Source organism: Anser anser (assembly GCF_964211835.1).
Source record: "Anser anser genome assembly, chromosome: 19".
Taxonomy (NCBI): Eukaryota; Metazoa; Chordata; class Aves; order Anseriformes; family Anatidae; genus Anser; species Anser anser.
This window is the reverse complement of record NC_139740.1, coordinates 6,740,929-6,756,545: the sequence shown is the minus strand read 5'-3', so window position 1 is coordinate 6,756,545 and position 15,617 is coordinate 6,740,929. Positions and strand designations below refer to the sequence as shown.

At 63.5% G+C, this 15,617-nt stretch overlaps 1 protein-coding gene across 12 annotated transcripts in view; it reads right to left on the bottom strand.

The window, feature by feature from the left end:
- Window positions 1-15,617, bottom strand: part of SEPTIN9 (septin 9) — a 129,511-nt gene that overhangs the window by 19,701 nt on the left and 94,193 nt on the right. The window contains exon 1 of one of the 12 annotated variants that reach the window (XM_083804823.1): window positions 14,159-14,299. The exons of 9 other annotated variants lie outside the window; for them this stretch is intronic. Coding sequence is in view for 1 of the 3 variants with exons in the window: in XM_083804814.1 (XP_083660940.1) it covers window positions 6,702-6,744 (43 nt within the window). In the remaining 2 variants the exon portion in view is untranslated. Of the gene's footprint in view, window positions 1-4,915; window positions 5,039-6,701; window positions 6,831-14,158; window positions 14,300-15,617 lie in introns of those variants that run through there. 2 more of the 12 variants (XM_083804814.1, XM_083804815.1) reach the window with 2 other exon arrangements.

Sequence of the window (15,617 nt, the reverse complement as noted above, 5' to 3'; positions counted from 1 at the left end):
GGTTATGAAACGCTTCAACTGCTGCCGGCACCGGGAGGGCCGCAGGTAGGGCATCCGAGTGCTAGAGCCTGAAGCACGCCGGCCCTGTAGGACAGGGAAACCGGTACAGGTGAGGTCCAGAAGGAAAATTAAACAAATGGAGCGGGAAAGCATCCCCTGTTTGTTGGGGAGCATCCGCAGCACCTCCTTGCTGCTCTCCAGCCCTGCTAGCAAGCCACCAGCAGCCTGCAGGAGGGGTGACCCCCTCCCACACTGCCCCCCCAGCATGGGAACAGCCTTGTAGCACTTCACCTCGATGCAGCAAGGAGGGCTCGGGACCCAACAACCAGCCAAAAGCCACGGGAGGCGAGGAGTTCCCACGCACCATGGTTTGCGGCTGCGGAGCACGCAGGCGCGCGGCCACCAAGGTGCACCCGCGCGGCACGGCCAGCAGCGCGGCCCACGCTGCTCCAGCTGGCCCGCAGGAAGAAGTGAGTTAAAGGACAAGGCGTCCCAGCATCTGGCTGCGGCTTGGGGAAATAATAAATAAATATGTCGCAACGAGGAGGGATCTGCGGGCCAACCGGGATGCACAGACACCAACTGCCCAGCGGGCTCCCGAGGGAAATGTTGCAACCCACACATTCGCTCTTCCCTTTGAGCTTCCCATCGAGGCAGCAGCCTGGGAAGAGCCGAGCCTCTGCTACCAAGCACGGACCCGAGCATCCCGCTCGGCTGCAAGAAATTTGTGCCAGCTTTAGAGGCAGGATGCGGCTGAGCCCCGGGACCTCTGTGGTGCACGGCACAGGCACACGGGGCTGCGCTGATGGGTGGCAGGGAGCGCTCTCAGCAGGCGTTTGTCTGAAGTAGAAAGACCCTGGAATGAAATTGGAACAGGAGCAGTGGCTGCCCCAGGACTGCACCGCAGGGAGCTGGATTCAGCCCTCGTGTTCTCCACGGGGACGGCGCCAAAACGGCGGCACTCGGTGTGCCAGCACCGCCCGCCCGGCCACGGCGCGGTGGGAAGGGATGAATTAACAAACATACAATGCTGCGAGAAACGCCTGGATGGTGCTGAGCCCCTGGCAGCAGCAGGATCAGGCCTCAAACACCGCTGCCTTTCAGTGCCACCGGGACACAGCTGCTCTGGGCCTCCCCCACGGAGGCAGCCGGGGAAGCGCAGGGGCTGCTCACATTGCCCGTGGGACCGGGAGCCCTGCGCTCCCTCCAGCTCCCCCGCATGTGTCCCTGGACAAACACGAGCTGTGCAGCAACTCGTGGACAGCCGTACCCGAGATGTCCTCTGCCAGGGAAACCCCCTCCACGCAGGCACCGGAGAGGCAGAGACCGCAGGGCAGCGCCGTGCCGAGCACAAGGCAACGCGCGGCTGCGGCACGGGCTCCGGAGTGACTTCGGACAGCAGCTCCCGAGTTCATTTTGCCAAAAGTTTGGGGCTGTTGCGCTGTAATTAACGCACGCGAGACGGAAGCCAAGGCCAACATCTGCGAAACAGCCACCGAAAGGCACCCCCAGGGCGGGGAGCCCCCAGAGGACACAGCGGGAGGGTCCCCGTGGGATGGGCTTCGCAAAAAGACTTTGGGGAACCGCTGGGATTGCTGGGGAACCGCTGCACCAACAACGGGCTGCAGGCAGGGCTGCAAACACCGGGGTGGGCTCGCTGCTGCCCCAGAACAACCCAGCTCATGGAATCCTCACGGGAAATTTGGGAGAGTGGCCAGTGGGAGACCAGAACTTGCACTGCGGACACACAAAGCTGAGCAGCCTTTGCAGAGGCTGAAGCAGGAACGTCTCAGGCAGCCCCACGACCAGCCCGCAGAAGAGGAGGACGCCGCACAGAGCTTTCTGGGGTGGGGATAACTGTAACTCCCCGTCCCTCCACGCAGCACTTGGTGCTAGACTGGAAACACATTACGCTTCCAGGTCTGCTGGACGGGTTTGCGCTATCACGGAGAGAAGATTCCTAGCATGGAACAACAGCGCACATCAGTCAGCTGAGGGCAGGAAAACATAACAGCTTCCCAGGCAGCTGAGCATCCACAGATGTTTTCAAGAGAGCAGCGCAGACCAGCTAACCTTCCAACGATTGGAAGCAACAACCCTCCAAAATTATGACTGTTGGGTGTAACGGAGACGTTTTTAGAAGCAAAGAGTGAATTTATAGCTCCCAGCTAGCTAAGAGCAGACTGGCAGGGCTGCAGAGCGCGCCGCTTCCAGGGCTTTTCTACCTTGCACGCCAAACTCGCAAGCCGTCAGCTCTGAAGGCTTTGGCATCGTCTGAGCATCAGGGAAGGGCTGCTTTGCAGGAGCCCCGGAGAAGGGCACAACTTTCCCCCGACCTTCCGAATCGGCACCAAGCTCTCTCGAGCTGAGCACGGCTGCTCGGCCGTGCCCTAAGAGATGACGATGAGGATGGAGAGGAAGGCAGAGCCCTCCTGGGCAGCCCTGCTGCAGGGGCCTCCTCTGCTTCCCCAGCACGAGCTACAGCAACGGATCCAGCCCACGCAGCAGGTTGCAAAGCCACAGTTTTCTCCTCCGAGGAGACCACAGGTGGCAGGCAGCAGAGCCAGGGCTGGATGCAAACCCCGCGTGGCCCAGGAGCCGCCGCTGCCCGCAGCTCGCCCTCAGAGACATCGCGGGGTCCCCCAGCCCCGACTGCTGCCTGCCCGTGCTGGCCTCGACACAGGGGTGCAGGAGCACGAGGCATGGCAGCCCCCCAAAATTTCGGTGTCCTGGCAGAGGGCCCAGCCTGGTGTCCCGAAGCCACACAGCAGCAGCAGCCGAGGGTACCTCAGGGACGTTGCCGTTATGTGAGCGCAGTCATCTGAGCCCAGCTGGCACAGCCAGGCCCCGAGCTGGAGCCGCCTGCTCCCGTCCCCAGGCACCAGGCTACGGTTTTGGGCTCGCCGCCAGCCCGGGCCCATCTACCCGCTGGTTACGCTTCCTCCTCGGCTTGTACTTCTACTGGGGTGACAACAGCCGTGACCCAGAAATAGCAGGGGACGCTTAACTACACCTCACCAGACCAAATCCACCCGAGAGCCAGCGGAGCGGCGGCCAGGTGGCCTAATAAGCACACAAGATAGGAGCAAACCCCTTCCCTTTACGCCCTCGTGGGGCAGCCTGGGCAGAGACAGAGGCGCAGCCGGGTCCTGCTCTCCCCCCTGAGGCAGGGGGGGCGGTCAGCCCGCAGAGTGAATTCATCTGAAGCAGCCTGCAGAGGAGGAGGCAGAGCCTCCCCCCGCAGTGTTATCACCGATCTACAAAACACGGGTGCACAGGACGCTCCTGAGCAGCTCCGGGTGCAAAGTCTTCTTGCTCACGTGAGGGGTAAATACATTTTCACAGCGATCTCTGGGGGAAAAAAAAAAACAAAACATAAAACAAAGCAACCAGTGGTTCCTGCTTTGGGACAGGCACTTTGACGAGAGAGCCCACGGGGATGTGGTGCCGAGCCCTGGGCACGCACCACGTGCGTGTGCGGAGGCGCAGCTGTCCCCACTGGTGCGCTTCCCCCTTTTGGGCTCCGGAAGCAGACCCCAAGGCCCAGCCCCACTCTTTCCCCATTTTACACCGGACTGGGACCCCGCAGCGCCGCTTTCCTTCCAGGATTAACCCTCCGGCTGCTGCAGAGGCTGCCGGGCTGGGAAGCGAAGCGCTCGTGCAGGGACCCAACGCGCGGTGCCAGCCCCGGCCACGTGCTCGCCCTCCCGCCGCAGACAGCGGCCGCACGGCCTCGTTTCTGCGACCACGTGAGGCCAACGCTCGGCTGACAGACAGGAAACCGCTCACGGAGACCTGCAAGGAGGAGTTGTTGTTGCTGTCGTCCTTTTCCGTTCGCCGGGAGAAACTTGAAAGGGAAGAGGGGATCAGAGCCGACCGCCAGGCTCGCCTCGCCGGCTGAGCACCGAGCCCTGGGCGCACACACGGGGGTCTCCAGGCCCCCGGCCTGAATGAACGCCGTGCTCCACCAGAGAGCCCCCCCGCTTTGCTGGGGGCTCTCCTGTACCCACACTATGAAACCCCACGCAGTGAAACATGCGGGCCCGTGACGCCCAGCGTGGTTTCAGTCCCACTTTCTGCCCCGCTGCAGAGGGGAGGCGGTGCCAGCCCCCCGCTGCCCCCCTGGGTGACGATGCTCAGCACGAGAGGGACAGTGAGGTCCCCGGGGGGGGGGCAGAAAGCACCTCTGACCCCCGCCGCTGCTCTTCTGCAGAGCTTTTTGTGCCTTTGTGCAAGGGGAACACAACGCTGCCGCAGCCCTGCCGGCCCCGAAGCGCCGCGGGATGCTCCCACTGCAGGCACCCGGGGCTGGGGCTCCCCGCCCGGCCCCCCCAGCTGCGGCGAGGAGGGGGCACCCCGGGGCCGAGTTCTGCAGGAGCAATGTACGCCCAGGGCTGCCTTTTTTTTTTTCGTTTTTTTTTTTTTTTTTTTGCCTTTTTCCTTCTCTTTTTCACAAAGGCCAATTGTGTCCGGGTGCCCCGGAACACCACGTTGCAGGAGCAGGCTCAGGCCGGGGGGGGCAGGCTCAGGCCGGGGGGGGGGCAGGCTCCCCAGCATCTCGCCCCCCCCGCTCCACGTCCCTATCCCCGGCCCCCCCCGGCCCCCAGCCGCTGTTCGGCCCCGAACAATCCCCGCATCGCTACAGGGGGCCGGGGAACAGCACCCCCCCCCAGAGCCCGCAAGGAAGGAGCGGGGGGGTCAGTAGGGGGGGTACGGGCCGAGAGCACCCAGCCAAAGCCGGGGTGCCCCCCCCTCCCCTGCAGCCAAACCCGCGGAGTTTGCTCCCCCGCCGGCAGCAGCGAGCCCTTTTGGGGTGCCCGGGCGCTGCCCCAGAGCACGGCGCCCCAAATGCGACCCCCCCCCAAAAAAATCCCACCCCCGCCCGCTCCTCCCGCCCCGGGCACCGGCGACTCACCCGCGGCGGCGGCGGCGGCTCCGGCAGCTCCCCGCCTCCTGCTGCTGCCCTGCCTCCTCCTCCTCCTCCTCCCCCTGCCCTCCTGCTGCCTCCTCCTCCCCCATCACCCCTCCTCCTCCTCCTTCCCCTCCATCACCCTTCCTCCTCCCCCCTCACCCTCTCTCCTCCTCCTCCTTTCACCCCGTCACCCTCCTCTTCCCCCCATCACCCTTCCTCCCCCATCACCCTTCCTCCCCCTCCCCCATCACCCTTCCTCCCCCATCACCCTTCCTCCCCCTCCCCCATCACCCTTCCTCCCCCATCACCCTTCCTCCTCCTCCTCCTCCCCCCCATCACCCTTTCTCCCCCCCCTCCTCCTCTCACCCCATCACCCTTCCTCCTCCTCCTCCTCCCCTCACTCCATCCCCCTCCCTCCCCCCTCACCCTTCCCCTCCCCCATGGCCCTTCCCTCCCCCAGCTCTGTTCTGCTCCCTTCCCCCTCCCCCGCCCCAATCCCCCCCCCTCCATCCCGGCCGATGCAGCCCGGGACAGCGTGGGGCCGATGTAGGGACACTGTGGGGCCAAGGATGCGAGATGCCCTGCCCTGGGCACTGCCCACCCCCGGGCCTGGCTGCTTTTTAAAATCACGCCCGTCGAGCTGAGTAAAGTTGTTATCGGGCCCTATGAGCTCTTCCTGCCTTACACCTGGACCACCAGAGCTTCTCCTCCTCCTCTCGCGGCGGGGAGAGGAAAGGGGAAGGCAGGAGGCCCTGCCCCGGGCGGAGGCTGCGAGGTGCACGGAGCCAGGCTGCCCCTGCCGGACCCCTTCCCTCACCCCATACCCCAGACCCTACGCTTCTCAGACGCCCCGTTACCAGGAGAGGGCCGGAGGAGGACGAATGGGTTAAGAAGGATCACGTTTGCGGCCCTCCAGACCCCAAAGGACTCCATTTCACACGCCCAGCCTCCGTGGGCCATCTGCTGCCCACGAGCACCGGGCACGTCCTTGGTCCTGCTGCTCCTGCAAAACTGCATGGCAGCAGGAGAAGCAGAAGCGGGAGCAGGAGAAGCAGGAGCAGGAGAAGCAGGAGCAGGAGAAGCGGGGCAACCAGGAGCAGGGCAACCAGGAGCAGGAGCAGGGCAACCAGAAGCTCCCCACGCTCAACAGCTGGTGGAGCAGGGCCGGTACCGCAGCGACCCCGCCGCCGGCAGCAGTGCCGCCCTCCGTCTCCCCTTCCCGACCACTTCCAGCCGCCGCCGCAGCCGAGCCTGCCCCGAAAACGCTGGCTGCAGCCCGTGGGCGAGCCTGGCGCTCCCCCACTTCAGCAAGTGCCACAAATGACAGTTTCTGAGAAACCTCCACCCCAGCGCCGAGGCAGGAAATCCAGCCTCGGTCTGCTTACGCTGCAGCTGTGCGCAGCTTTCTGCTAGATTACGCCGCGTTTTATGACTTTAAAAAAAAGAAAAAAAAGCCTTAACCCCTATCAATGGGCATTAGTGCTTTAATCTCCCTAATCTCCGGGAAAATCCAGCACTAGATGCCAGAGCAGGCTTGGCCAAGCAGCAGCGGGGGCTGTTTGCAGGGCGCTCCAGCCTTGCAAGAGCTCGGCACGAGCGGGACGCAGAGCTGGGGAGCGGCGCTGCCCGGCTCCATCGGGAGCTTCCAAGGGGAAACGGGGGAGCGAGAGCTCGGCTGCACCCGGCTTTGCAGACGGGACCCGCTGCTCCTGCCCACGCCGTCGGCTCGCCGCCACGCAGCGGCACGTCTGCAGCTCCACGCGGCTGTAAGCACCCAAACCGAACCTACCGCCGGGGTCCTCCCCGCGGTCGCCGCAGCTCTGCAAAGCCATTTGGGGCAGGACGCGAGCTCACGCGCTGCACAGGCTGTTTTCCGAATCAACTCGTGCAAAAATGTTTTGTTTCGACTCAGCGCTTTGCCTCCGCGCGTCTCCTCCTCCCGAGAAGCAACAAAGGTGGGGGAGCGGGCAGCAAAGAAGGTCAGCGCTGCGGCATCCTTGGGCCCAAAGAAAATAAAACCGCGGGGCTTTCGTAAGCGTGCCTTTCCTCCCGGCGGTTTGGGGGCTGTCTGCATGGAGAAGGCACTCCCGCAGGGACAGCAGCAGCCTCCGGGATTTGTTTTCCCAGGGGCACCTCCCTGATCCCGATCCGAGCCCCCTGCCGTGCCACTTCTGCCCGTGCCCTTGTGCCCTTTCCAGACTCGGAGCTGGGAGGGAGCAGGCAGGGCAGAGCAGGGGGGGAAGGAGGCAGCCTTATCCCTGCCTTAAAATGAGGAGGAGAAGCGTTAAGCGGCTTGCCCAAGGTCACACACAACTTACAGCGGAGCCGAGAGTTGCATCCAAACCCCCAGCTCAGAGTTTCTAACCACAAAGTCATTGTTCTCCTCTTAAATAAAATAAAATGAAAAAACAGGGTTAGGAGCAATTCTGGCGAGGCCCTCTTGGTGTTGTAAGCACCAAGGGATTTGAGCTGGCTACAAGTTCTGGGGGAGATCCCAACCATTGTCCTTTATCTTGCACCAGAGAAGTGCCCGGCAGCGGGGCCGGCCCCGGGCACAGCCGCCCGGCTCCATCCCGACCGCAGCCATCGCTGCCTGGCGCTGGGGAAGACCCAAAACCTGCAGACGAAGGCAGCCTTACCAGGACTCACCGGCCTGCGAGGGGGACCCGCAGCACTGGGAACAAAACCACTGCACCCCGAGCAGCCCAGCTCTAGGCAAACATCAAATCCCCGGAGCACAGGGAGCAGGGACGTCTTTCCTCGGGTGCGCGATGAGATATTGCCAATATTCACCACACTGCGCCACGCCGAGCCCCAGCACAAAGCGCAGCGTTAGGGCTTCGCAAACATTTTTTATTTCCTAATAGCGCAGCAGTGCTGACCACCTGCACGGCCCCGCTGACTCCGGTGGATGCGCCGGGCGCTCAGCACCCTGGAAGCCCTGCCAGCTGTATTTATCGTAACCCTGGATCAATAGCAGAAGGAAAAGCACAGCCAGAGACCCGGGGGGAGCACCAGCAGATGCAGCAGAAGCAGCACGACCGTGGAAAAGGACACGGCCTCACGGATCAAACACCCCAAAATTTAACACTGAAAGAAATTGTCCCTGCCAGCAAGAGCAGAATATTCCTCGCCGCCAGCAGCATCTAAACCAAACCACCACGTCCCAGCAGCCGTGCTGCAGGCCTGCCCCCAGCCCCCAGGCAGGAAGCGCTGGGGCCGATAAGCCCGCGGTGCCCTCTGCACGTCCCGAGGGCCCCGTGGTGCAGAGCCCAGCGCGGCACCGCCGTCTCCTCCCTCTCACTGCGGGGCTCCCGAGCCTGATGCCGGTTTAATTTTTCCCCTTTCGAGCCTCCCAGCTTTCGGGTTGCTCGCTGGCAGCCTGTGTAGGAAGGACATCTGTGCAGGTATTGCAGCGGTGCTTGCCTAAAAGGAATTCCGTGGGGTGGGTGAAGTCTCCCCAAGCCGAGATGGCAGCGGGGCAGCGCGGGGACCCCGCAGGCTCCGTGATCACCCTCAGCCCCTCCCCGGCCAGGAGCAAGCAACAAAACCCGCTGCCACCCTGAGAGCCCCGCGTTACACCCACAGCCGGGGGCTTCCCCCTTTCTGCTGGAGGCCACGCTCAGAGCCACCAACACCCCCCCGTCCCTCCGTGTCCCCCCCCGAGGGACAACGCGCTCCCACACCGGGAGCGAGCAGCTCCTCCAGCCCCAGGAAGGCAGGCGGGGAGGAAGGAAGGAATTATTTCACACGCGTGCAGCTGGCACCGTGTCCTTGGCACGAGACAGCGCCGCGCAGGGAGGCCGGGCCTCGGCAGCAGCACCCTGCCCTCCCGCAGCTCCTCGCCGTGCTCAAGCAATCCACCGTTTTCCAGAAGGGAAGGGACTCTGCTAGGAAGCTGCTCCTGGGTCGCAAATGTTTGGAAAAAGTAAATCAAGCAGGAAAAAAAAAAGTTTCTCCCGACATCCTGCCGCTTGCAGGGGCCACCAGTTTGGCCACTGGCGTGCCAGTCTGGTCAAAAGCAGAGGGCACCTGGTACCTGCTCCCCCTGCGTCACTGATTTGGGCACCGATTTTGCTTTTCAGGGGCTGATTTGTCTTTGTGCATTGATGCTGTGGCTGAGAGGGACCCGGGACAGACGGCACAGCCCGGATGGGAGGAAACGTACCTCGCTCTTGTGCCCAGTGCCTTTTCCCAGGAGGGAGAAGGAAACCATCCTCCCCATGCCCATGGGGCAACAGGCCCAGGAGCTGTTCAAAAACCATCAAAAGGACAAGTTGGAGAGATGAGGGGACTCCGCAGGGCTCCTTGTGGCAGCTTAGCTCTCCTCCATCGCCGACGGCTTCCCTCCGACCGGCAGCGGCACAGACAGACCGAGGAGGTTTGCAAAAAAGCACCGAGCACTGGATGGGGAAGGGTTGGGAGGACGGGGAAGGGGTGATGGGCGGGATGGAGACGCGGGAGCGCAAGAGGCGCGTTGCTCCCTGCCAGCAGCCCCCGGGGCCGTCAGCCAGCCCCGCTCCATCCCAGCTGTTTTGGGGCCGGTGGCCCTTGGGGTTGTGCCGGCCCCAAGGCCTCTCCCAAGCCCTGCGTGGGGCCGGGGTCAGCGGGATAATTGGGTGCAGCTGCGGGGTGCTGCAGAGCACGGCCGCGACCGTTCGCCTCGGGGCGATCGCGTCTTGGCGTGTAAGGAGCAGAGGGGCGCGGGGAGAATGCAGTGGGCGTCCGACAAAGTCCTACAGGGCGGCTGTCAGGGGCCTCGCCAACTGCTCCCGGTGACGGTTTGACTCGGTCCGGGATCCCAGCGGGGAAATCCCTGCTCTGCCCTTACCGGGAGCTGCCCCGATAACTGGGGTTGGTGCCCGCAGCAGGGAGCTGCCCCGGGCACCCCGACCAGCTCTGCGTGCGAGCAGAAAGGGTGAGTCCTCCTGCAATTTGCCTTTCACGTGAATACACAAGAGAGGAGCAATGCAGCTCCACCACCTTTCACAGCACAGCGTAGTTGAATAAAACACAACCACCGCAGCCCCCAGCCCCGGGGGTGCGGCACGACCACGACGTGCGGACGGGCACCCACCGCCCGTCCCCAGCACACGGCCACCTGCACTCGCGCTCGGCCAAGGCAGGTCAGAGCCAAGCAGCGGGCACCAAACCACGTCACCTCCTCGCACCCCGGGCAGGGGGGCTGGGAGCTTCCCGGGAGCCGTACGGGCACTTTGTGCATGTAACAGCCCTGCTACAGGCGCTGATCGAGTCCTCAGCTCCCCTGCCCCAAGGATGCCTCTGCCCCAGCCTGTGCCAGCGCCTGGCTGGGCACCAGCCGCGGGTTTGCTCCCGCTGCCAGCCCCAGGGGGGCTGTTTTAGGGTTTCCCAGCCAGGCTGGTGCTGGGGAAGGGCCCCGAGCCCACCCTGCCTCCTGCTCACCTCCTGCAGCACCACGCAGGAAAGGTCCCGGCGCTCAGCAAAGGGCCGTTCGCCGCCGGCTCTGTGTCACCCCCGGTGACAAAGGGTTAACGCGCTGCAGCTGGGCCAGAAATGCCGCGGGACAAAGGGAGGCTTCATGTCCTGCCATCCGCCAGCGCAGAAGAAGGGGCCCTAATCCGATTCCCAAAGAAAATGTGGCTTTTACAGCCCCGCGCAGCGGGCTGGGAGCCCACGGCAAGTGGAACCAGCCTGGGGGGAGGCCAGAAAGCAGGAGATAAATCACTTCTGCACGAGGAGGAGGAGGAGGGCAAGCTGGACAAAGGTGACAGCTCCTGAGCAGTGCTGGGGGACAAGAGGGACGCGTCCCCAGACCCCAGCATCATTTCCACGCGATTTACTGGGTTGGAGGCAGCGCCGCCCCCAAACTCCACCTGGGTGCCCCGCACACGCAGAGCCCCCTGCCAGCCGTAGCAGCTCTTCCCACGGGGGATTTCCAGTGGATTCGGGGAGAGAGGCTGCGACCACCCAGCCTGTGAGCCATGGACGGCGCTCACACGTGCTGTGGGGGCAGCTGGAGCATCCCCACACACGGGACACACGGGATTTGTGTCCACCATGCTCCTGTCACCCCGAGACACCGCCTGCCATATGTCTGCTCCCGGCAGGATTTTTGGACAGGCACTCCTCAGGCTCGGTCTTCAACATTAACTCTTTAATCAGAGCTTTTGTGGTTTTGTTTGTTTGTTTTTTGTTATTTTTTAAATGAATGAGCTAGCTGTACCACTCCCCTCTCCGCAACACGCCCATCAAATTTTAGAGATAAATGAATTGAAGTGCAATTATATTAAGAGTCTTGCCATAAAATCACAACTCTCACCAAGCATAAAACATCCAGAAGGGCTGGGAGCCTCCAGCCTGGGCTTCACCCAGCCCCTGCGTAGCTTTGACAGGGACAGGGACAGCATCGCAGCCAGAGGGAAATGGCAGCATTTAGGACCCGGGCTGTACAAAGTGCTCGGGGAGGGGATGCCCGGATTCCCCTTGGACAGGCATCCAGGAGCCACCAGGGCATGAGCCACCCATCGGTGACCCCCCAGCCCTGTGACCCCACAGGTATTTTGCTCTCAACACAGAAAGTCATGCAATGCAACCACAAAAGCAACACAGGGGCCCCAACTCCCCGAGCTCTTGGCTACGCAGCCTTCCACGTGCTCCACACATTTGTGGTTTTTTTTTTTGTTTTTTTTTTTGTTCCCGACGTCCTGAAGGGCCCTGAAATGGGGTTGTGAGCAGGGCATGCATCCTGGATGTGTGACGGTGCTGTACCCTACCGCCTGCAGTCATGTCTGGACAGGGTAACAGTCCGCAGGGGTTCACACGTACCAACAGCGGAGGCCGAGCCCGAAGGAGGCAGCTCGTGCTTTTACAAGGCCGTGCCCGAGCCATCATCGCTCGGCTCAAAACCACAAACTCGATCAAGCGTTGCCTGCGCATGCAAATTTCTCATCGCCCGAGCCAGGCCCACGCATCCTGCGGGGGAATCCAGGCAAACAAACACCCAGCCCTAGTGCCGGGGAGCCCGGACCCTCCGACGGCGAGGCTCCGGCAGCGGCACCCGAGCTGGGGCTGCAGCACCGCTCCGTCCGCCCCGCGCAGCATCTGCACAACGCAGCAGTGGGAACGCCATAAAACAGGGCAGCTCACTCACCACACGGGATATTAGCCCCCAAAGTCGCCCGGTGCTGCAGTGAGATGCTCCTGAGCTCCTCTGGTCTGTGCGTTCATGCAAGTCCACCCCTGAAAGCAGTGAGCGCGAGCCCAGCTCGCGGCGCCCGGCACAGAGCGGGCATCGGCGGGCTCCGAAGAGGAGCGGGGAGCTGGGATGTGCACGAGGGCAGCCACCACGACACTCCGTCGGTGCCCTCTGGCCCTAAACGATGAAAGCCCTGCCGAGCCGCAGACAGACAGCTCAGTGTGCCGCCGAAAGCCGCAGCACGGCACCAACAATGGCCCCACTGGCGCCCAGCTGCTCCCCGGCCCCGACCGGGGCAGGCAGCGCCTTCACGGGGCTGGAGACGGTCTCAGGTCCGAACGTGTCCAGCCAGACCCACCCCGGATGCTTCTGGTCTGGTTGCACAAGGGGTGGATTTAGAAAGAGAAGGTCTGACGATGTCCAGGACAAACCCTTCCCAGGCAGGACCCCCCCCGCTGCACGTAAAGGTGCCGGGTGAGGGCGCGCGCCCTGGGGACAGCAGGGCAGGAATGTTTCCTGCAGGCACACAGCACGCAGCTTCAGCTGCACGGCTGGCCGGGCTGGCACCCCGAGCTGCCTGCACCCCGAGCTGCCTGCACCCCGAGCTGCCTGCACCCCGAGCTGGGACAAACCGCGCTCAGCGAGACCCGAGGGTTCCCATCGTGCCGCTTAGACACGCGAGTTCCCGCTCTCCCACGACCGTTGTGCAAGCAGCCGTCCCGGGTGGCAGGAGAAGAATAAGGAGCTGTTGTTAAAATATCATCCAAAAAAAGAAAAAAGAAAGGAAGGAAAGCGCCCCCTCCTCTCCCCAGCTCTGATGGTTCCCACCGCCGTCACGCTCACCAGGCTGCAGCACGGCACTGGCTCTGTGGGACAGACGTGTGGGAGCTGGCAGCAGGATCGGGCCCTGTGCTGCCCACCGCAGCCCCAAATCCAGCCCCACAGCCCCAGGAGAGGCTGGATGGGGCTGTTCCAAAAGAGCCAGTTCCAGAGAAAAGCAAGGGGAGATAAGAGGGTGGGGGGAGGGGGGTGACACAGGAAGGGCCCCCCTGTGGAGCCAGGGTCCCGGGGCAAGAGCCCAAGCATCTCCCCAGCTGGAAGGAATTAGCCCTGCACCTCCCCCTGCCTTTTCTTTATTTTTTTTTTACTTTTGGGGGGTGTCCCCAGGCACAGAGGGGCCCCAAGGTGCCTGCAGCCTGCCCAGGCTCAGCACAGCCTCGGGCACAGCCAGGGGACCGGTGGTTCTGCTATCAGGAGATCAGTACTGTCAGTGCCTGCGCCCCCTCCACAGCCAGCCAGTCGGGGTCCCGGGGCCCTGCCAGCCTCCCCCAACCCCCCCCTTACCCCACCGAAGCCCTATCGCCCCCCCTCCACCACCAGCCTCCAGAGCAGAGGCGCGCAGGCTGCCAGGCTCCCTCACGCAGCCGCGCAGGCTCCCCGCGGCGCTGCAGGGCTGGCTTTTCCAGCAGCAGCAGCAGCGCAGGAGCCCCGCCAGCGCAGAGGGCGAAGCCGACACGGGCACGCACGTGCCGGGCAGGCGAGGCTGGGTCAGCGCCTTCCCGCTGCCGCGTCCCACCGACACCCACACCTGGCTGCCCGCCGCGGGGTGCCAGCGAGCTTGGAGCCAGCACCCAAAGGTGCCGGTGCTGCAAAAGGAGCCCCCGTCGCCCCGAACTGGCCCCCGTGGCCCCCTTCTCCCGCTCCCTGGGTGCTCCAGCCCCGGCTGCGTCCCCTTCCTGTGGCACACCCCGAGCCGTGGGCACCAGCCCGGCGCCCACCCCGGCACGCAGAGCCACGCGCTCAGAAAAGCCTTCCCGTACCGCAGGCCCTGACAAAGCGTTTCCCTGTGCCGACGCCTGCATCATGCCCCTGGTATTTTTCCCTTGCTTCCTCCCCCGTGCTCAGCCGCCGCTCCGCTCCCCCCTCCTGCCCTTTCCCTTCCCGTGTGCGCTCCTCGGGCTCGCGGCGAGGGCTCCAAACGCCCGCACCGAGCCGTGGAGACCCCAGCCCAGCCCTCACCACGGGGATTTGATTCCCAGGGGCTGGGGGTTGCTCGGGCAGAGACTTACGCAGCCGGGGAGCAGGGGAAGGCCAACGCTCGCCGGAGCCGAGGATGCTGCAGCGCCCGTTCCTGCTGCCCTCCCGCCTACGAAGCACGTGGGCCCGCTGCGTCCCGGCTCCCCGCCCCGCGTCTCCCAAACTTCGGAGGAGTTTTCGCCCAGTTCCCCTCGCACAGGGCTTGCGAATCAAATCCCTCCTGGCTCGCTGCCTGCCTCGCAGCCAGACATGAAAAGCACTCGGGTTTCTCCCAGGGCAGCGCGGGTAAATCCTGCCAACATCAAAGGCACCACAGAGGAGTTCCCCCCCCGTGCAGCGAGGCCGGGGCTGCCTCCTCGCCAGGCACGGCTCCGTGGTTAAGGTGCTGGCTGCACCAGCACTTGAGACACGGCTGTGATTTTTTTTTTTCTGTCTCTTAAACTCAGCCACACGTTTCCTGGGTAACATGGGGCGAATCAGAGCCGGGAGCGGCTGCTGCGGGTCTGCCCGCTGTCTGCCACCTGGGCAGTGGCTGCTCCCGAGGGAAACGGGACTAAAAAAACCTCCTGGGGCAGTCCCTTGTGCTCACTGCCCTGACTTCATGGGAAACCTGGAGTCCAGGGAGCAGAAACTCAAGCACCTAGGAGCAAGCAGAGGCACACACTGCGGTGGTGTGACCCTGCACAGAAAGAGGCTCTGCAGCTCTGCGCCCCCGTCTCGCCCCAGCAGCGTCTCGCCCCTTTGCGCGGCACTTGGACGAAGTGCAGCGAAGCCGGGCGAGGGAGGGCTGTCTGCCCTCCTGCCAGCGGGGAGCAGGATCCAGACCCCAAGCACCGGCAGGCTCCGCTCCCCAGGCAATGCTCCGGGAGCGGTCACACATGCGCCAACCTTCGTGGCTTCGGGAGGTGCAGAACGCCAGGAAATAGCTTCGAACTCCGCAGGGATTTACAAAAGCCGTAGGAGCACACGGGTTCTTGGCCCACGTAAGAGCGCTGCTCATCCCTCCGTCCCACACAGCAGTTGTTCCTGCCAGATCGCCGCTTGCCCGGGCTGCTAGGTTAATTTTATGGCCGGAACGCTGAAACAGCCTTCACTTAAAAGGGGGGAGGTGGGAGGGCTGTGCCATTTAACACTTGGCTGTGTTTGTGCTATGATTAATATCATCCAATGCACAGATACCAGATGTTCTCGGGGCAGGCTGGAGCGTATCCTAAATTACACCAGGGTGGAATTTCTGGGCAACTTTCAGGGAGTGCTGCGGGCAGGAGCTAAGGGGAGAGCAGAGATTTACACAGATGCGCACGGGGCTCTGAGAAAAAGACCCTGTGGGGTCACTGCCCGGGTCAGCATCCCGACCTGGCTGTGATGCCACCGGCTGTGCTTTTTTATCATCAATGAGTTGGTACTTTTTTGGCAATTACTCCAAATCCCACTCTGAAGTTCCCAAATCCCACAGCTTGGGCTGTGACCACATGCGATTGCCACAGCTCG